The sequence below is a fragment of the Schistocerca gregaria genome, chromosome 7 (assembly GCF_023897955.1).
Source record: "Schistocerca gregaria isolate iqSchGreg1 chromosome 7, iqSchGreg1.2, whole genome shotgun sequence".
Classification (NCBI taxonomy): Eukaryota; Metazoa; Arthropoda; class Insecta; order Orthoptera; family Acrididae; genus Schistocerca; species Schistocerca gregaria.
The window spans coordinates 437,063,537-437,086,753 of NC_064926.1; the positions used below are offsets into that span (position 1 = coordinate 437,063,537).

Sequence of the window (23,217 nt, forward strand, 5' to 3'; positions counted from 1 at the left end):
GCCGGCCGGGGTGACCGAGTGGTTGTAGGCGCTACAGTCTGGAACCGCATGACCGATACGGTCGCAGGTTCGAATCCTGCCTCAGGCATGGATGTGTGTGATGTCCTTAGGTTACTTAGGTTTAAGTAGTTCTAAGTTCTAGGGGACTGATGACCTTAGAAGTTAAGTCCCATAGTGCTCAGAGCCATTCGAACCATTTGAACATGCTCTTAGGAAGACGTCAAGCAAGTTTTTATCAGCTATTTTAAAATAGATATAGTTTGTATTTATTTTTGGTGGGTTTGGATGTTGCAGTGTTAAGTCTCACTACAATAGCCTTGTGGTCACTAATTATTGTGTCCATTATGACACTCTACTTGTTCAATATTGTTTGTTGCTAAGAGATGTAGTATGTCATTGCAACCATTTACGTTTCACGTGGGCTTCTGAACTAATTGCTCAAAATAATTTTTGGAGAAAGCATTTAGTAAAATTTGGTTGATGTATTATGCGAACCACTGTCTTTAAACATATATGTTTGCGAACGTGAAAGGGTAAATTGAAGTCACCAACTACTCTAATTATGTGAGTTAAGCATCTGTTCAAGATGAGACACAAATTTTCTGTAAACTTTTCAGCAACTATTTCATCTGAGCAGGGGTTCAGCAAAAAGAATGAACTGAGAAGCATGTTTTCAGAGTGACATTTCTCCATGAAACCACACATTTTAAATAATCTATTTAATTTTAATTCCTGAATCCAAATTTTTGCCAAATAGCTGCATTTTAATGTTGTAAATACAGATATAATGGAAACGAAAATGTGGTCCTTAGGAAATTGTAGATAATGCATTTTGGGTTTTGTAATTGTCACTTACAGCAAAATCACTGAATGTTTCTGTTTATCACCATTAAAATTAGGTATAATTTTTATCTGTGTAATGTAAAAGATCAAATACAATTTACATCAAGTCAAGCACTATTTAAATTCTTGTTAAAAAAGTATATTCAGCCAAAAAAATGTTGAAGATAAGTGCTAAATTTCACACAAAGAGTTTGTCATTATTTGCTGGGAACAGCATTCACTTAGACTGAGAAGAAAAGATCTTGTTATAAAGTGGCATAGTATAATGTCCATCAGTTACCGTTAATGTACTTAAAAGCTGATTCACATCATCCAATTTTTTTGCTTAAGGCTTCAGTGACTCCACATCAACTACAAGAGATGACTGTTACTTGCCTCTTTTGAATTTTGTAAGCTTACATACTGCAAATAAGTCAGAATAATAATCTTTGCAAGAGTCAGACTTCGATTGCATGGGATCGTTCTCATGTCAGGTGTCTTGAAATTTGTTTTTGCCTTGATGACTGAACCAACTCCAAGTTATCTGTTACCAACCTGCCAGTTGATGCTAAGAATATGCACCTGGTTCATCTGCTGGAAAACTGTACATTACTCCTCTGGTAGAAACACAAGTTTGGTTTTTTTAATAGTTTTTCCACCCTGCCAATAGCCCTATCTATCAGCAAATAACTGTGACCACACACAGTAAATGTAGTTTCAAAAACGACATTGGATGTGTCTGAAAATTTACTTAGCTTTGATAACACACAATTTTTTGTTCTGTCCAGCACAACCATCACAGAATAATTTAAATTTTCTGATTTACGGTTTGTCTTTACAGAAGTTTGTTAAATGGTGGAATAGTACACTGGCAACTTGTGAATTCCCCTGCTTGGCATCACGTTCAGTCCAAGTGTAGAAGTGAACATCAAGAGCATTCTGCTTAGAATGAGAGCCATACTGTTGAATGATGCACAAATAAAACTGCCTTTTTGACGAGAGTAGAATGCCTCACCCAATGCAGTACAAGGTAATGACTGATTCTGCATCATACCGAAGACAAAACACAGTATCTTCAGATAGTGGTGCCCCTGTCAAGTGATAAAATTGTTTGGCTCATTGTTTATGAACTAAAAGTTCACGAGTGATGATCTTCCTCTCATCGCTTTTCTCAATTTATTGTGCTGTTTTCATTGCTCACAGCAGCTGGAGATGAACATACAAGGGGCTACAAATCTTAGGTTGAACTGTGTCGTAAAAACTACATAGTAGAGGGGATACTTGCATGTCATATCCTCATCTTCATCATTGTAATATCCTCAAAATATTTTCCATATGACTCTGTTAAGCTTTGTGTCAGTAATTTCTGTGTGATATCTGAAAGTAAAGTGAAACTGAATTATAACACTACAGTATATTATACTGCAGTAAAATATTACAATATGTCCTGTGGTTAGACTTATATGGAAAATATGTTACACATTAGAAATGCATTTGTATTTGTTTCTAAAAAGGCTGCATTTAAATAAATATATTAGTTTCAGTAAATTTGCTGTTAAAAGGCTAGCTTAACTTTTCCATTCCAAAATACCCTGGAGTACTTTCGAACATCTGGATATGTTCACATGTCACTTTCTTCATTCATTCCATCATTTGATAAATTTGTTAGTGTCCTCTTGCCCTTTGTATGGCTGTCTAAAAATTGAAATGCAGCTAAATGTTGCACTTATTGTGGATCATCCTAAGTATGCTACAAAAGGCAGCACAACATAATTTTTCATTATCCTCAGAAAGCATCCACTCAAACATTGCTTTTGTGGACTGTTGCCTGTTGCCTTTGTGGACTGTTGCCTTTGTGGACTGTTGCCTTTGTGGACTGTTGCCTTTGTGGACTGTTGCCTTTGTGGACTGTTGCCTTTGTGGACTGTTGCCTTTGTGGACTGTTGCCTTTGTGGACTGTTGCCTTTGTGGACTGTTGCCTTTGTGGACTGTTGCCTTTGTGGACTGTTGCCTTTGTGGACTGTTGCCTTTGTGGACGGTCACCTTCTCTCGTGCTTGCAGTTTTTTCTACCAGGATAGCATTGTTAATAAAAGTGTTCTGTGGAGGTTTATATTTACGATCATAAAACAATGTGTCAGAGCTTTGGTAATCTTCTTACCAAAATTGTACTGCTTGACAACATTCATCATTGTGTTTACAAACTAGTGCAGGCTGATGACTATCACAATCACATTGCCACATTTTATGTTTATTCTTCTGTCGTTTTGATATATTACATGGCCTTTGTCTGGCATTTGAACCTGATATTCCCTGTATTTCTTCTTAAAATGTGCCCATGTTGCAAAAAATCAAAATAAACAACACAGAACTGAACAAGTCAATACTGGTCCCGTATGTAGTCAACAATAAACTTTTACAGAGCTCTACATTAGACCGAGTATGTGACAGAAAACTGTTTCTGTCAATGTCTACCAATAATAAATCACAGCAACTATCTACTTCAGTATCATTACAAGATAAAATATTTGTAACAGCAACAAATGCACAACCACCTTATAGCAGAAGTCAAGGAATCTGTAGCCTAAACAGTCACAGAACCACCTAAGCATCTGCTTTAGGCCCTCCACTCATCTCTGTATGAAATGTCCATAATCTATTCTGTCATTGATGCTAAGGATGGTGAGCACCACCTTCATTTTGCAAGCAAGACTTTTCACCACTACAGATAGCCATCAGGAACCAGAGAGAACCTCTTATGATCCAGTGATTCAAAGTGACACACATTGTTAGCACAGACATGAGCCACCATCTGCAGCTGACTGTGCTTGTCATGACAACGGGAAGGGTTCATTCAACATCTGGAATGACTCTTCCCCCAGTATGCACATATAGTGACACTGGATTTCTTTCCCATCTTAGCAGCCATATCCCTAATGGGCTCCATCAAGCAGTTAACACTGCAACTCCAAACTACAAATTATCCCATCCTCTGTGATTGCTCATAACTTGCAAGCCGAGAGGTTTTCTCTCAAAGTGACTGCAACTGGCTCAGGATCTTTATTGGATACAGACAGTGCCTGAAATATGTTTCTCAGACAAATTGGAGAGGCTTTTCGATCATTTCCTCGAAAAATCTGCTGCACTTTGTAACAACCTCCCTCTTGACTATCATGGAGTGGTCAGTGCACACCCTGGAACTAATAGGCATACAAAATTTGTTCTGTGGTGAGTGCCAACTTCGTGTCTGTCTTAGCTACTGTAATGTTTTCATTATACTGTTTGTTATATCTTAACTGAATTACTAAGTTTTTGTTCCTTATTAGACCCTCTCCTGCTTTACTATTATCTATTTTTGTGTTGACTGCCTTGCTCACCTGACCATAAGTCCTGCTCTTCTAGCACTGCACTTCACTAATTACTGCTATATCTACCTTCCATGTAGTCATTTCTCTTTTTAAATTTTCTGTCATACCTATACAGTGATGGTAACTAATGTTCTGTACTGTGACTTACAGAATTCTGGTGTGTTTTCTTGCTGACAACATCCTCCTGAGTAGTCCCCATCCAAATATCCAAATGAGAGACAACTTTACCTCCTGAATATTTTACCCAAGAGGATAACACCATATTAAGCCATGAATGGCAGTTCTCGGTATAATACTAAAAATCAAAAACCATGCTTTTACCCCAGATGTGAGGCTAGCAGTCTTTACTGTCTCTCCCATTGTCTAAGTGCTGACTGTATAAGTCACTGAGTGAAGATAAATTTTGATCTTAGTTAATTGAACCCAGTTTACAAATTTGCTTTGTTGTATAACACTTAACTTTGATGAACTGAACAAAGTTCAGTATTGATCTAAATTAACAAAGACCCCAGGTAACTCCACTAAATCAGCTATTGACATGATTATAATGCTTTGGCTGCAGTATCAGCCGTACATTGTAGATACAGAGTATTTATTATTGAAGGTTTTGTGTTTTCATGATAGAGGCATAGGAAGAAACTTGTCTACAGCTTTAAAATGTTGAAACTGTCAGATTTCCATCATGAAGTAAATTAAGACATAATTGTGTGTTTAATGCTCTTCAACACAGAAGTGCATCATAAACTGCCTGTAGTAAGAGCATTTTCTAAGAATTTCTCACAACACAAAACTACCAGGAAGTTGGAAAATCTGTAACTGTTCTATTTTCTGTGTATCGGGATGGGCTCCATTGCCATTCAGTAGGTGTCCCAAGATCGTTATTATATGGGTGATGAAGAGGGATTTCCTTGGAATCAGACAGAGTCCTTTGGTCTGAACAGACTTCAACATGCTGGTTTAAATGTTCTTCAAATGTCTTTGAAAAGAACAAAATGATATGCAGACAGCAAAATCATGTTATCCATTTAAGGTTGTCCATCATACATTCAAAAGTTATTGGAGTGTTACACATTTCAAACGGCATAAGTTTAAACATATGGAGGCAGTCAGGAGGTATGAAAGGAATCAGACTTGTCACCTTGATTTGCAAGTAGCCTGTCTGCATGCCCATAGTTGAGAAATACTCTGCTGCTTTCAAGCAGTCTAGTGTGTCATCAGTGTGCAGCAATGGATAGACATCATCATCTGTGATTTTTTGTTCAGTCATTTGTAATTGACACAGAAACACCATCTGCCATCTTTCTTCTTCACAAGGACCACAGGAGAGGACCAAGAACGTGTCATCTTGAAGCATCTTCTCCACTTCCTCCCAGATTATCTTATTCTTATCATTCACCCAGCAACACTCAATATGAGTGCTGACTGGTGAATAATGACCAGTCTTAGAATGGTGTTTTGCCATGAGCTCTTTTTCCTGTCTTTCCTCCACTCTAGATTTGAACGCAACAGAAAACTCACACAGAAGTGCTGTCACTCGCCAGTGCTGTTCTTGGTGAGGCCAGTGTCTTATTGGCAGATAGTAGCTGCTTCCTCTGTTATCTGTAGTGGTAACGTGAGCTTGATTCTTTGTCGATTACACTAAGCTGCCCTTGCTGGACTGGATTGTGTGTGTCTGTGCGCACACACACACACACACACACACACACACACACACACACACACACACACACACACACCTATCTTAAGGGATGAGTTGTGGATGCTCATGACAATTAGTGATCAAAATTCTCCTTAACCATCTACAGTGCTTATAATTGTTGTAGGCATGCAGATATCTTTTCTAGCCTGAGTAGGTTTTTGCAATTGACAAATTCTTCACAGTTTAACTGAGCATCTTGTTTGATGACTTGGGAATGTGTCTCATAGATGGTGGTGGGATGATAATGTTTTCAGTGGCAAACAATCTCCCAGAGCAATCTTTATGGATCCTTGTTAGAACAGATTTGTCAGGCTGGAGCTTTGATCATCCACAGTCTATGACTGCCTATGACACGTACAAGAAGTCCCATCTGGGTATAACATTATGACAAATCTGTAGGGCTATGTTTCGTCATTGGTAGTTATTCTTTCATTTCATGTTCCTGTTGGCTTGCAATACATGTTCGTGTTGGCTGGGTATATTTCCGATTTGTGACCTTCAGCAAAAACGCTTTCATTTCGTGGAACATAGTCTTCTATAGCTGATGACAATAGACATCCAGCATTACAGAAAAGGGTGTTGCTGAGTCAACTAGCACCAAGACAGGTTGGGCGTCAATAATGATGTTGGTAAGATTTCCTGAAATTATGGTAATGGTCATCAAAGGAGAGTTAGGTTGTCACCTCACTTGTGGGTGGCTAGTTGCCTAGGTGGTATCTTTGTATGGTGACTGGGAAATGTTGCAAGGTTTTTGGGAGCAACATTGTATGGGGTACAGTGATGGGCTTCATTCCATGGGTCAACTGTAATTGTCTGCAGTTGACTGACGTGAATATAACTGTTGTGATGGCTGACATCTGATGCCATAGTAACCATTGATAAGTCAGTTCTTTTTCTGCTGTAGTGTATAACGTGTTTGGGGTGTCCATAGTGGAACCACCCTGGCATGTTGTCCTGTGTCCTCCAGACGTCACTTCTTCTGTGGAGCATTACACTTGTTTTAGGAGTTAGTAATACCTGTGTTGGTAGAGTGCTGTGTTGTTGTTTGATGGCTGAGGCATAAGTCTGACTTGGCCAAGTCCATTTTTACTGGTGCATTTAGATGGTATCAGAGATTGGTGCTAAAGATCAATACAACTCTTCTCCACTATTCTGTATTGCCTCCTGATGTTTTGGGGTTTCTCTCTCTCTTGCTTGCTTGGCCTGACAGTTCTGGTTGCCATAAAATTCTGTACCTCCACTCTCTCTCTCTCTCTGGCATATGAGGGAGGTGAGGTCATGGTGATCTCCCACAACTGCTGTAATGGTCATATTCAAGATTTGGTCTTCTTCTTTTGTCCATGGTTGTTGTGATTTTCTTTACCAGAAGAGTTTGGTATGTTTCTTCACCAACTTCTTTTATCAAGTCTGAGATTTATCAGCTTTTGTCATATTTGGATTCATAATGTGACATTACACCAAAACATTCTGTTTTGGCCTGATGCATGTAAAGACACTGTCATTTTGCCATGATATTTGGCTTTGCTCTCAAATTGTTCTTCTTCTAAGCGGATTGTTGCCAAATGTTTTCTTTAGTTCTGCCTGGAATTTATCCGGCTATTGAGCTTCTCTTTGTTGTTCTCGAACTGCAGCTGGGCTGTACTGTCACAGTAAAAGTACACATTTTATATTATACCACCTGTTCTACTTGGCAACTCAGTTGAATCCATTCAGCCGTTTCATTGCATTCTGACCATTGTCTCTGGAAACACCAATTGATGGGTTATGTGCAGGTGATTTACTGTTGACTTATAATACATTGGTCTCCTCGATATACGGATTGAAGGAATGCTGTATTGCCTGTATTTTTGTTGTTGTACATATGGGTGATGACATTGTATGTTGCCTAATTGATGCCTTGGTGACTTAGATGTTTTGAAGTACTCTGAGTCTCCACCAAACACTCATGCTGAAGTCACACTCAAATTCAAATTTGAAGGCAAAGTTACCAGTGAAATACAGTGTGTCTCAAAAGGTATGGTACAACTTTAATGTGTTATAGAATCCAAATTAATTGAGATGTGCCATTCGATCAGTTTCAGTATGTGCATCTTTGGTGACATGCACAACGTCCAGTCTGTATTCAAGCCATATCCGAACTCGGCACAACATATTCTGATCATCCCCACCCTCCTGTTGCCCAATATTGAACTTAGTGATGTTTGGAGTAAGTTAGTCACATTTTCCCAGCACTTGCCACATTAAGATAATGCCTCACTGCAGCGAGTTAATAATAAAAACACTCATCCTTTTTGTTACTCTTCTTTGTTGTATATTGATGGCCCATTGTTCTCTTCCTTTCTGTGGTCCATCTTTCTGTAATTGTCTACAGGATGATCGGGTTACTACTTCAATAACAATATGAATCTGGTGGACTTTCTGCAGAATTACACATATATTTTCAGTCAATTTGTTTCACATAACAAATCAATAAAATACACATAACTTGTTCTCCATAGTTGAACTTGTGACTCCTACAACCATCTGCCCAAAAGAACAAAGATTTTTCTTCAACGATATGCAGCAAAGAAGTTACTGTCAATTTATGCAAAGTAATTCTTGGAACACACATTTTGTTAAAAAAATTACAATTAATTGTCTATCTTGTTTTGAGAAGTCCATAATCACATTGTAATTATATTAAATATTTATAAACAATGTATCTCACTAAAATGGTTTTTTTACAGAAACGCCTCAAAAATTTTGGAAGCATGAAATTTGACAAAGAAATTGAAATAAAATAATAAAACTGGTTATCCCAATGATATTTGGAGTATAACAAATTAATATTAAACGGTTCTTCGTTACATGATATACAGCATTTTGACTTCCTCAGCATCATTGTTTCATTCAAATGAGGTCGTGAACAAAATTTCATTTCATTGAGTTCTTTTCTCACAAATTTTCAAATAAAATTTCAAAGTCTACCTTTTACCTATTCTATCTCTCTCAAATTATTACCAAATATCATGTAACATATATTGGATAAGCAAAAGGATGGCACAGATAATAGTGATTTTATCATATTGACAGCAGAAATTATATTTCATGAGAATGTCTGTATACTGATATTTATAAATCTGTCTTTAGTAGATGAAATATCATTGATTGGTAATGTCCTACGAACAAAAGAAAACATCTTAGTCCAAAAAATAACATGGAAATGATTTCACTATGTGTTAATGCTTTAGAGTCAGCAACAAGATGTTTATTACAGATCAGTTATTTCTTACCAATACTAACTCTCTCTCATGTCAGTGCCATGGAATCATACAATTTTTAAATAAAATTCAGATATTTTCAACAAATCAGACCCAGCTCAAGCTTTCATAAACATCAACTTCCTTATAGTCATTTCTCAGAATTTTCTACAGCATACCATCATAAACAAAAGTACAATGCATTTCAAAATAGAGTACTAATAAATCCCTAATATTTCATTTCCCTAATATCATTATAGACCTCATAAACTTCACATACTCGCTATAGTTCCCAAAACAATAAACCATCATCTCTCCCAGAACTTCATCTCAAAATAAACGTCACCAACATCACAAAATACTCCACAAAACCTCATAATACCATCAGTATGTCTCAAAGAGAAAAATTGCTCTGCATTGTATTTTTTGTATTCTAGTCAGAATAATACAATTAGTGTTATAAACAAAACAAAAATGTTAATCATTAACTTCACATGGGTCTGAAAAACAACACTGTCCATTATGCCTTTCCCTTACAAAGATACCAGAATAATGACTGAACTGACTTAGCTTATAAATGTTGTGACTCACTGATCTTTCAAAGTGCCGCCATGCAGTTACGCACATCCTTTACATGCGGCGCTGTATGCCAGCCGTGCATCAGCAGCAGCACCACCTAAGCGGCCAGCCAGCCAGCGGCTGCTGGACTTGGACTCAGTGCTGATTTGACTGTTACAGTGTACACACGTCTTACTTTGTTTACTTGATCTGTGACTTACATGTATTGTGTCGTCTTTGAAATATATTTGTTCAACTTGACATTATAACAATTGGTGACGAGGTAGTGAATTTTTCTTTTTCATCGTTGACTCACAGGTTTCCATGGCTACTTTAGAGCAACTATTGCAAGGTCTCATTGAACAGCAAACGCTTTCACATAGGCGATTCGTGATTTCGTCGCGGCATCCAATGCGGGGCGTCTCTCGTCGTTGTCTATACCCCCTTTCCCTCCTTACGACGAGATGGCGGAAGACTGGTCTGATTAGGAAAAACGTCTTCGACAGCACTTCTTGGCATTTCATGTCACGGATGAATAAACATGTAGGTCTCTGTTCCTTTCATGGATTTCACCTCAAATGTATCGGTTGTTGTTGCAATTGGCTCCGTTGAAAGATCCTGCATCTTTGTTTTTTGCTGAAATGTGCTTACTTCTGTCCGTATATTTTCCAAAGCATACGCATGTGGTAGCCTCTCATGTTGCCTTTTATTGTTGTCAAAAACAACTGAATCAGTCCTATCGCACTTGGGCTGCTGAACTTCACGGCCTCAGTCAAAAGTGTCAATTTGTTACTGACGTTCACAAAGAATCCTATGCAGATTCCATGGTATGGGATGCTATTATCTGGTCGGCGCCCGACAAAGACATTAGGCAATGTGCCCTTCAGTTGGCAAATCCGACTCTAGATGAAGTCCTATCCATCGCACAGTCTTTTGAAATTTCTTGCGCCGCTGGAGCGCAAATAGAGGCATGGGGTGACGTCGGGGAAGTCCAACCTCTGTGTGCTGTTGACGAAGTGTGCAGCGTGTCCCTGCCTGCCGATGTGGCTGCAGTACGCTCCCAAGAGCAGCCTCTGCTAACCGTTAACAAACCTCTAAGAAACTGCACCAAAACCCCCGACAACTTCCTTCATGTCCATGGTGTTTTACGAAACATTCACGGGAGGATTTTCCCCAAAGTTGGGCCATGGGTCACAAATGCAAAAAGAAGGGTCATGTGTCCTCTGTTTGCAAATCCGACTGCATACCTAATGTTCATGAATGTGACGCTGATTCTGCTTCTGTGTTGTCTGCCAATGATACTTTTTCCCTTTCAGGGAAGTTATTCCTCACTGTCCAAATATTTGGTCGGTATGTTCACATGCAGGTTGATACTGGTTCTGCTGCCACTATCATCACTTCTCAGACGTATCTTCAGTTGGGTTCTCCAATCCTGTCACCTCTCACTAGGCAATTACGGACTTACAATAAACAGAAAATTTCTCTCTAGGGATAATTTGATGCTGAGCTGTCGTACAAATCCGTCATTCACACTGTTCCCATGTTTGTGGTCGACCATAGTAATGCGGAGAATCTGTTTGGTTTCAATGCCTTTCATGTTTTTGGGTTCTCCATAAATGACTCTGTCAATTTCATCTCTCTGCTATTCCTTATGCTCAATTGGATTCCTTGTAGACGACATTTTTGTCCCTTTTTTCTCCTGGGTTAGCTGTGCAAACGACTTTGAAGCTCATATCACGCTCAAACCAACTGCTCGGCCTAAGTTATTTCGGGTTCGGCCCATTCCTGTGGCCCTTTGTGATCGCTCAAATTGGAGCTGGATCATCTTACTGCTTCAGGGGTCTTGCTTCCTGTCACTTCCAGTGAGTGGTCCTCTCCTGTCATTGCTGTTGCTAAGCCCAATGGTGATATTCGTCTCTGTGGCGATTTCAAAGCCACTGTAAATGCTCAATGCCTCATCAACACTTACCCCATGCCCCGACCTGAAGAACTGTTCACTAAACTTGCTGGAGGCCAGTATTTTTCTAACCTTGACCTGTCAGAAGCTTATCATCAACTTCCTCTCGACGCTGCTGTCCGGCAGTTTATGGTCCTTAACACGCCCTTCGGCCTCTATCAATACCAACAATTGCCATTCGGGGTTCCCAGCACCCCTGCTCTCTTTCAGTGATTCTTGGACGACATTGATGTCACTGGCTCCACCACAAAAGAACATCTTCAGAATCTCCGCACACTTTTTCATGTCTTACAGATTGCCGGTCTTAAGTGTAATCTTCAGAAATCAAAATTTTTTCAGGCATCTATCACGTACTTGGGGCTTCAACTCTCTCGGGATGATATTCGTCCGCTTCAGCAAATTGTTGCTGTATTGATGCCCTTCCTCACCATACATCTGTTAAGGAACTGCAGGCCTTCTTTGGGAAAAAAGCATACTACCATAGGTTTTTACCATCTGCTGCTTCGGTGGCTCAGCCGTTGCATAAAAACGTGTCTTTTCACTGGTTCGCGTCATGCGATGCGGCTTTCCAGAAATTGAACGCTATGCTGAAACAGGTCCCATGCCTGGCTACTTACCGACATGGCCAACATCTTGTTCTTGCTATGGACGCCTCTCAATACGGGGTCGGTGCAGTCCTTGCGCACCGTTTTTCTGACGGTTCTGAACAATCCATTGCTTATGCCTCCAAAATGCTCACAGATGTCCAACGATAGTATTCTCAAATTGGAAAAGCAGCTTTGGCCATTATTTATGCTCTTCATAAGTTTGGTGTTTTTCTCTATGGATCCAAATTTCATCTTGTGACGGACCACAAACCAATTGTTTTATTGTTTCATCCATCAACGCCACTTCCCGACAAGGTTGCACACCGCCTCAAGCGTTGGACTCTCTACTTGTCTCATTTCAATTATGAGATTGATTTCCGACCGACGGCTCAACATGCGAATGCTGATGCACTGTCTCACCTTCCCATGGATCCTGATCTGGCATATAGGGACGAACTTTTGTGTTTCCACCTGGATGTTGTCGAGCAGCAGGTTGTGGACAGGTTCCCCATCACCGGGGACTGGCTGGCTGCTGCTACAGGTTCTGATCCTACCCTCTCCTGGGTTTTACGCTGTATTCAGAAGGGTTGGCCAGATCGTCTGTCTGCTAAGACTTCTGATCCATTGCGGAACTACTACGCTTTGCGTTACCGCCTCACGGCTAGGGATGTGTTATCCTCCTTTCCACCGACAATGCTTCGCTGCGTGTTGTGGTACCTGCGTCTTTGCGTGCTTTGGTCTTGCACCTCCTTCATCACGGGCACTGGGGTGTGTCTCGCACAAAATCTCTTGCGCGCCGTCATGTGTAGTCACCTGGCATTGACTCTGAAATCGCACACATGGTCGCTGCCTGTGGCCCTTGTGCGTCACAGGCCGCCGCCCCGAAGTCATCTTTGTCATCATGGCCTTCGCCTGAGAAGCCCTGGGAGCGTATTCATGCTGACTTCGTGAGACCTTTTTTAGGTAATTATTGGCTTCTCGTTATTGATGCCTACTCTAACTTTCCTTTCATTGTCCGCTGCACGTAGCCTACCACTGCGGCAACCGCCATTGCTCTAGCTTGCATTTTATCTTTGGAAGGCCTTCCCTTTACTCTTGTTATTGATAATGGTCTGCAATTTGCATCTTCCGATTTTGCAGATTTTTGTGCCGATCACAGCGTCATGCATGTCACGGCCCCTCCGTTCCATCCACAGTTAAACGGTGAGGCTAAACGACTGGTACGCACATTTAAGGCTCAGATGAGGAAACTCCTGACTTCTTCTGCTGCTGATGATGCGCTTCTCCAATTTCTGGCTTCTTACCGTTTCACCCCCATGGCCGACCACAGCCCAGCTTAGCTCTTACATGGCCGACAGCCCCGCACACTACTTCATTTTCTGCGGCCTTCCATCTCACGGCCGCGGGTGCCTTCGCTTGGCCGGTTCACCACCAGCGACCTTGTATAAGTACGGGGATATGGCAGGCGGCCAAATTGGAGTCCTGGCCGCATTTTACGACAATGTGGCAAACGCCTGTATGAAATCCAGACCGACATGGGTGTAGCAGTGCGTCATTCGGACCAGCTTCAGCCTCATGTGCCGGCTACACCTGTTCCAAATACCGCTACACCACCTTCGGCTCTACCTGACTCTCGGGATCCTGGAATCTCTCATTACTCACAACGCAGTCCTCTCACGATCATCTCGGTGCCAGCACAAGAACTGACGCCACCAGGAGACATGCCCATGCAGGATCCAAATGACCATCATCTGTCGGAGCAATTCTACTCGCCTCCTTCTCCTACGGTCGCTGACACATCGCCCATGTCTCTTGCTATAACAACCAGACTTGCCACAATGGGCAGATTGGAGCACGGGGCCCCAGCAGATTCGACCCCCACGTCTCCTGTTATCTCGACCTGTTATCATCGGAGACACTTTCCTCAGTATGGGAAGCCGCCTCCTCGAGACTTTACGGCCAGTCAAACAACACCTATGGACGTTAGCAATCTACAGGCCACCTCCATCAAGACCAGTGCAAAAAATTCAAAGGGGGTGGGGGGGGGGGGGGGGAAGTGTTGTGACTCGCCGATCTTTCAGAGTGCCGGCGCGCAGTTACACACGTCCTCTACATGCGGCACTGTGTGCCAGCCATGCAGCAGCAGCGCCACCTAAGCGGCCAGCCAGCCAGCGGCCGCTAGACTGGGACTCAGTGCTGATTTGACTGTTACAAGTGTACACACGTCTTACTTTGTTTACTTGATCTGTGACTTACATGTATTGTACCGTCCTTAAATATATTTGTTCAACTTGATGTTATAACAATAAACTTCTTACTTTTCATTTCCTGTAAAGATTTTTTGTATTCTTAAAAGCACTAGATGTTTGGGCATTTCTAACACTTTTAGCAATATTTTCTTTCTCTGTCTGAATCATTTATATAAAAAAAATTAAACTTTTTATGCTTATTGTTTCATTTGAAATTGTTATAATGTTGAGAAACTTACCTTCAATTAATTCCATTATACTGAGACAGTAGAAGATAAATGCATAGCATAATGTAATTATAAAAAGATGAATAGGTTAAGTAAAAGGTAAACCTTACAGCATTGAAATTCAAATTGATGAAGCAATATTCGCAAGCAAAAACAATACATCATATAGTTAATTTTGACATAGTGGAAATTTTTCACCTCTCAATTAGTAATGACCTCATCTCTATTTACCATTTCACTATACAATACAATCTGCCTAGTGTTTGGTTTCTGCTTTGCTTCAGTATCATTCTTTACTTTGCATAGTTGGTAATTATTTTTTCTTTTTATGTAACAGCTCAGTTAAATTATTATTCCATATGGTTCTGTACTCTCATGTTTGCATAACTCAACTAAAATTTTGCTTTCACTCTTGTCTTAGATTCCTCCATTAATTACTACCTCCATCTACAGATACTTAGCACTAATATGTTATGTGATGTCCTGAATGTGAATTACTGGTACACATAATACAAAGTCTATATTCCATTGCTTCCTCAACATAGGTCTCCACGATACATCAACATAATCATTATTATTATAATATTATCCTCATCAAAAACCATAAGACATTTTCAGTAATTCTCACTTCTTACAAAATGTTCTCATCCTATGATTCACTACTACACATCATCACTAACAGTAAAGTCACCTTACAGAAACATCATGGCAGTAGCATAACATTCATTTCCTTATTACCATGTTAAAGATTCCAAATCCAGCATTATGACATCCGACATATTAGAGTCTATATACAATAAAGACAATTATATTAAGAACTGAATTCTATCCTTTTTTGTGGAACAGATACATACAACTTTTTTCTTTTTCAGAATGAAAATTGTTACCATTTACTGTATTATGTTACTTTTGATGATAATTGTTATCATTTTGATTACTATGTTATCTCCTGTTGCAATTATTACTGTGCCAATTTTACTACCACCCCTTTCAAAATGTGTGTGTTTATTGTGATTGTATTTCCCTGGTTTTTTTCCCCAACTCTGACCAAAAGTCTACATGGGTTGTGTCTTTAGCATACTGGTTTGCCCAACTTAATGTTTCAGCTTTCAGAAACTTCTTAACAAACTTGATTTTCATAATACCAGTCATATTAGACACAATGTTATATTTACAACGATGCAGAAAATCTACAGGATGTAAACTACCTTCACTTGAATTGTTTTTCACTGGAATGTTGCAAAACAGGGTACCAACATTGTTAACAAGATTTCAGTTAACTACATCATTAGACAATTCTTAAACTTTTTTACACAAAGCTGAAACACCACTTTCTTGGGTGCCAATTTTGTTACTTAATTTTACATTTTCTTTGAATTTGTTGTCTACTGCTCAACATAACTGCTTTCAACAAATGTCAGGTTGGTGTCAACATCAGTTTCCAAAGTTTAAATTCGATTATTTACATTTTTGTCAACAGTTCTTATTTCCACATGCACTCTTCCAAAAGCAATTTTTTTCTCTAACTTCAGTGATCTCATCTTTGACATTTTCAGTTTCATTATTAAATTGAATTTCTTTTGTTTTGGACTCCACAGACTCTGCTTGACTATCCAACCTTTCAATTTTTTGATTGGTATCTTTTAATTGAGCTGTATTTTTAGTGATACAATCAGAAAATGCTCATATTGAATGAGTAATTTCTGTGAACTGATTCTTTTATCATTTTTCATTTTTATTAACCAAGCCTTATCATCATTGCTCATTTTTATTAACACTTATAGCCTAGTACTTATGTCATTATTGTCATCTCATTTTAATTCATCCATTAGTTTCTCCTGTTTTATAACTTCGTCACTAATGTTTCCCTGTTCATGTCTCACTTCACTACTTAAGTCTCCAATGCCTGTATTATTTCCTGTTGATCAAGATTCTTCGGTGACTATCATTGTTAATAATCATACAATGAAACACTTCACCAAAAAAGAACAAAAATAAGGAAAATATTTCCAGTACTTAACTTTGTTGTTGCACATCAACATTGTTAATTGTTCACCTCATTTCTTATAAGAGATGTTCAAAAAGAAATGAGCTGGAGGCATAATTACAGAAACCAGTTCCTGTATGTTAGAAGTATTGATCCTGGCTGTTGAGACACTTGTCCCACTGTGACACAGGGCGGGGAATGGCTGTCTCATAAAATTCCTGGGGCTGCAATGTTAACGAGTTCCGCACGTATGGCTGGACATTGTCGCCCGAGGTGAATCTCCCCCCCCCCCCCCTCCCCCCACCCTTCAGAGCCCTTTTAAGAGGACCATAATTGGTGTAATCACAGGGAGAGACGTCCAGACTGTATGGAGGGTGGCTGAGAATCTTCCATTTGAATTTCTATATGAGTGCCACAACTGTGTTGGCGATATGAAGCTGTGCATTGTCGTGGAGCAGAATGACCCCACAGGTGAGGTTGCCTGGTCATTTTGAGTTGATCACTTGGTGAAGGGTGGTAAAGGTTTGTGAATAATTCTGGGCATTCACTGTTGTCCTGTGCTGCAGGAAGTGAATCAGAAGTGGGCCATCTTGGTTAAAGAAGAATGTCAGCGTAATCTTTCCTGCACTCGTGGAAGGCATCGTCCAGCTGTACGTGCAGAACTGGTTAACACCATAGCCCCGGGAATTTTATGAGACACCCATTCACCACCTTGTGTCACAGTGGGACAAGTGTCTCAAAAGCCAGGGTCAATACTTCTAACATACAGGTACTGGTTTCTGTAATTATGCCTCTGGCTCATTCCTTTTTGAATGCTCCTTATATTTTTCCCATCCTTTTCTTCTTCTTGTTTGCAAACTCTTTTCTGCTGTTATTGTTGCTGTTTTGTAGCTGTGGTTCATATGCGGCTGATGGTTCACATAAAATTTTCACAATATCTTTTAATCTGCTAGCAGAAAAATAGACCAACCCAGTATTCATATTTCACTTTCAGAAAATCCCAGACGGCGCCACCATATTCTGACTGTTCCCACCCTCCTGTTGCCCAGTGTTGAACTTAGTGATGATTTTTTATGCAAGTTAGAAATTTGGGTAACTGGTCACATTTTCACAGCACTTGCCACACTGAGATAGTGGCACACTGCAGCGAGTGACAGGGACAGTCGAGTTTTAATGATCTGTTATGTTTATAATAAAAATACTCATCTGTTTTGTTGCTCTTCTTTGTTGTATGTTGATGGCTCCTTGTTCTCTTCCTTTCTGTGTTTCATCTTTTTGTAATTGTCTAGAGGATTACTTCAATAACATTACAAAATAGGGTGGACTTTCTGCAGAATTACACATTTGTTTTCAGTCATTTCACTTCACAATACAAATCAATAAAACGCGCACAACACATTATCCATTGTCACACTTCCAACTCGTACAACCAACTGCCCAAAAGAACAAAGAGTTTCCTCTAGAAACATGCAGCAAAGAAATTACTATCAAGTATTGATCTATTTATGCAAAATAATATTTGGAACATATATTTCATAAATAAAATACAATTAACTGTCTTATCTTTTTTTGACAAGTCCATAATCATCATTGTAATTATATTAAGTACTTATAAACATTGACATTTAAAAATTTTCCTATAGCTTTGTAGAAGTGGATTTTTGGTTTTTACGTCTTCACTATGGTATTGTTCACTTCATATGATCCAAGAGCAGTTAGTACATTTATCTCGATATAACCAGTTTTACTACAATATCCACATCAACTGTGCCAATGGGCAGCAACAGTTCAGATCTTTAAGTCATTTATGTGGTTGACAGGCATTTAGGTGATCTTGTCCTTGACATATGCCCATGGAAGGAAGTACATTGATGTAATGTCAGGCAATTGGGAAGGCCAGGGAACTGGACCATCCCTACCAATCCATTGATATGGAAACACTTGGCCTAGAACATCTCACGCAATCGTGAGTTGAGTGTGGCAGGGCACCATCCTGTTGAAAAACAACTGTGTCTTGGTGGCCAGCCAGTTGTGGTTACACAAACAGCTCTAGCAAATCAGAGTAATTAGTTGAATTAACTGTTTTTCCAGAGAAAAAAATGTTCTCATGATGAAGTCAACCATCAAACAAAACTGCCTGTTCACTTTTGGACTGACACGTACCTCTTCTGTCATAGTATGCAGAGTGGTTGTGTGCTAGTTATGAATAATGTGTTTATTTACATTATCACACACTTGGAATGTTGCTTCGCCAGAAAACACTAGGTTGTTTAGAAAATTTCCATCCTCCTCTGAATGGTGAAGAAAGTCCACAGCAAATTGCACACATTTTGACTTGTCTGGTTTCAATGCATGTATCAGTTGCAATAGGTACAGACACATCTGTAAATATTTCCAAGTGATCCTATGCATGGTCACCCTATGTGTTTGCAGCTCCTGAAACAACCTCTGAACAGATTTCTGCTGTGAATGTTGAAAAGCCAACAGTGTCCGTCCTCTGTCGGCTTCACTTGTTTCAAGTTATCCAGTATGGAGTTTCACATCAGCTCCTCTTGTGCGCGTAAAATTGTTGTATCGCTAGGATATCAGCATTTGTAAAGGTGGTTGCTTCCTGTACTGTGTTTGGAAATTCCTTTAGACCTGTGTGCCTGATTTGGTCTGAGTAAACCATTCCACATACTGAGCCTTTGCTTGAACTGTTGTCATTATGCTTCACTCATGGCAACCTGGAACACACAAAAACAAAACTTCATAAATTGGTCTGTCACTTAAGCCAAACATGGTAAGATATCTTAATTAGTTTGGGTGCTATAACACACTGAAGTCGTAGCATATGCTTTGAGACACCCTGTACATCACTTAGAAATGCAAACATGTTAATTACAAACACCAAATGCAGCCAGAACAGAAATGAAGTCCTGGATTGAGAGTGCAGCTATTTATACAAACATCGAATATTCCAGGATATACCAACATTAAAAAATAAGATACTTCAAGAATAAGTCAGAAATGATAAATACTAAATAGCAAATAAGAGCTGGCAGTTAGGCCTGAATTGGAGACCTGCAGCATGCCAGCCAGCAATGCTAAGCATTACACGACACTGCATACACCACAGTCACTGCAATAGTCTCCATAACCTAGCCTTACAAATTGAATATCTGACAGTCTTTTTGGTGTGCCTATCAGCGATGTCAAAGTTGACTTGTGTGTGTAACGTGCCGGGCTGTATCCTTGTTCATTAGTGCCACTTAAAGATCACGTCACAACCGGATGTACCGGTATTGAAACATTTCCTCACCCAGTAGATAGTGCGCAGTGTTCCCGACCTACTTTACTTTGCTTATTCAATATTGTCTTCCCGGTAGCTGCATCCATCTCACCTAAATCACACTGAAATTCGGAAGCCAGGATCCTAGATTAAGTTTTCCAAAATCAAAAGTCAAGACCGTATTCATTGTTGAACATTTATGACAACCACAGTGCGATTTATTTATCACTCACACACACAATATTTATGTGACCAGGCCTCTTACACTTAATCATCACATTACGTAGGTCAAAAACTTCCAGTCCATAACAATGTTCACAATTACACTTTTTTGGTACCGACCGGAAAAATTAACCAACTTGCCGCACTTTTGCTCCGTGAGAATCTGACCATCTGACCAAGAACTAACTGAGAACTGCACCAGCTCGGACCTTATATAGATGAGTACTTGAATATTTGACTATTTCTGTTAATATATTATAGTTTATAATTTCCCAGGGTTAAAATGAACCTTTCTAATTGGTTTTGAAGTTAGCTATTGGGTTTTATTACTTAAATAACATGAGTGAGCTGTATCAATTTAAATACACGGAACTAACTTATGCATCCGCTGTGGGAATTCCCGACTTATAACCATGGCAGCCCACTTGAACAATAATTTTTATTTATTCAAATTTACTTAATACTTAATTAATGCACTTACAAAGTTGAGACTGGAGTCATTTTACGTAGGAAAATAAAGGTAGCAAAAGTATCTTAACAAATCTCGGAATTATTTAGTAGTTTGGTCACAATTGGCACTGAAAGTCATACAGGCTATTTAACTAATAGACTTTAAGTTAATTGAAACACTTTGCTGGAATCAGTAAAATTTAGGCTTTCTTTTGGATGCAGTCTTATAGCTGAATTTGATCTATTAGTTCACTTGAATTTTACTTAATATGCATTGCATAATATACGTCATTGTTCATAACTTTGAATAGGATGCATTTCCAATAAAACTAATTAGCTCATTAGTGTCAGAATAGACATTAGAATGTACTGAAGTAATAGATTTTACTAAGGGAATTTTATTTAAACTATTTCTGAATTATGTGCTATGAGGCTGAAGGCCACAGAATCTGTAGTCGGAATCTGAGTAGTTAAAGAAAGAAAAGTTCATTGCTTAACTATGTTACTGAAGGAGTGTAAAACCAAAACAGGATAGGTGGGCAACCCTGCTTCATTACATGTGGTAGGGTTTACAATAAATTCTTTGCCGTATACTTCTTTTCAGATTGTCAGTAGGTTGTGAACTGACAGCTATAATCTAACTTGACTTGATCCACAAATTTTTGCTGGTCATTATTGATCATGGTAAGCAAGAAATCTGAAATTTTGAATATAAAATTTGTCTTTATCACACATTCATAAAATGATAACTATTTTATAACTTTGACGTTGACATGAATTTTAGATAGATCTGACTACTTTAACCACAACACCATTTATTACAAACAATACATAGATGAGATGATTCTCCCAATTAAAGACAATAAGCCAGATGTAGATAGCTTTGCACGAAGTATGAGTTCCATGTACCCTTAAATTAAATCACTCTTGAATTAGAGTAAGATAACTGCCTTAACTTCCTTGACCTAACTGTAACCACAAAAAAGGTAAACATGTTTCCATTGTCTGCAGAAGACCAATCTGCAGCCATTCATGTCATTATCAATGCTATAAAAGAGCTTTTTTCAATGAGATGGTTACCAACTAATGTGCTTACCTTTGCATCTACATGAAATAAATATAGAACTTGATATACAGAAACAAGTTGCTGCATTGAACGGTTATAATTGTATCCAGTTATTTCTTAAGGTTCATTCTAGGTTTTTTGATGGATTTTGTAACAGGTATTTCGACACCAATGTTGATTTTTGTGGGGCAATGTTGGCTTTTTGGAAAATGGCTTAGTATTTTCCTTGAGTGTGCCAGTGGTAGTTTGTCCTCATTGGTGGAGACTATGGATAGGTCAGAGTTTGTATCGGTTTGCCATCTGCCTGATTGGAACATTTTAAATGCCTTGGCATTATAACTTAGACAGAGTTTTTAAATGTTGATATATTTGGACATTTGTTGTCCATTTTCGTCTGTGATTTTGTTTTGGCTGTTAAAATCTCCCACATATGTGTGTGAATTAGTTGCCATGGGTAAGGCAAGTGTTGGCCACTTTGTGTTATGTAGTGAGACCTTGAAGTTCCAGGAGAAGGTGAGAGGGAGCATTGATATTGGTTTGTATTCTGTAATTTTGCATATAGCTGCTGATTTATCACCAAATGGGTTTCTATTCATTGTGGTGGATGTCTGAGCCAGCAAAAGATTACTACTCTATTGGGCCGGATCCAATGTTCCTGCAAAGTCCATACAAGCACGGAGGATAGATAAGTAAGTCACTTATAGCAATAACATCAGGTGTGTAAAGGACGGTCCTTAGGGATAATAGATATTAGCGCATCAGTCAGTCAATTTACTTGTTCTTCAAATATGAAAGAAATGGGCACAAAGGAACCTCCACATAACATAGTAGAATGGCTTGTGAAATGTAGATATTTTCTTAACTGAAGAGAACTTTATCCAAAAACAAACGGGCTATAATCCTTTTACATACGCCTGTGTGCTAAACAGCTTGTCCTCTATTTATTGAATGACTAGTTGTATACATTTAAATTTAACTGATGAATTATGCTTTTCAGTAAATAATTTTTCCACTTCTGTTTTTACATGAGAAAATGATGTTTTTTACTTACAAGAGGCTGTGACTTTCCAGCATTTAGGTTTCTCGCAGTATTGTAATAATAAAGATGTAAAATCTTTCTGTGGTTTTAAGGTCAACAATGTGGATGAGGTTCTGGTTTGCCACTCGGACTTTCTGGACATTTGCCTCAAGGACTGCATGCTGACTAATCCAAAGCTCTTGCGAACAGTGTACAAGTTGCTCGATGTGTGTATGTCATTTCACGACTTCATGGAGGTAAGCTTTTTTTTTTGCCAGAAAACTTGTCCTTATATAACTTGTACTAATGCATAAGAGAATTGAATTCAAATAGAAACAACTATTGACCTTAGCTGTCAGTCTGTCTTAGATTTATGATCACATTCAACTGAAGGCAGGAACGCCTTCTGTAGAGAAAGCAGATGCATACTGCAAGGACTCGAATTTTGTTACTCAGTACTTCTCGTAAGATCATGTGCATTTTATATTGTAGCTGTAGC

At 39.1% G+C, this 23,217-nt stretch overlaps 1 protein-coding gene across 2 annotated transcripts in view; it reads left to right on the plus strand.

The window, feature by feature from the left end:
- LOC126281536 (gamma-tubulin complex component 2-like) overlaps positions 1-23,217 on the plus strand; it is a 189,084-nt gene that overhangs the window by 130,113 nt on the left and 35,754 nt on the right. For both annotated transcript variants that reach the window (XM_049980587.1, XM_049980586.1), the window contains exon 13: positions 22,832-22,975. In XM_049980587.1, the coding sequence (XP_049836544.1) occupies positions 22,832-22,975 (144 nt within the window). The remainder of the gene's footprint in view (positions 1-22,831; positions 22,976-23,217) is intronic.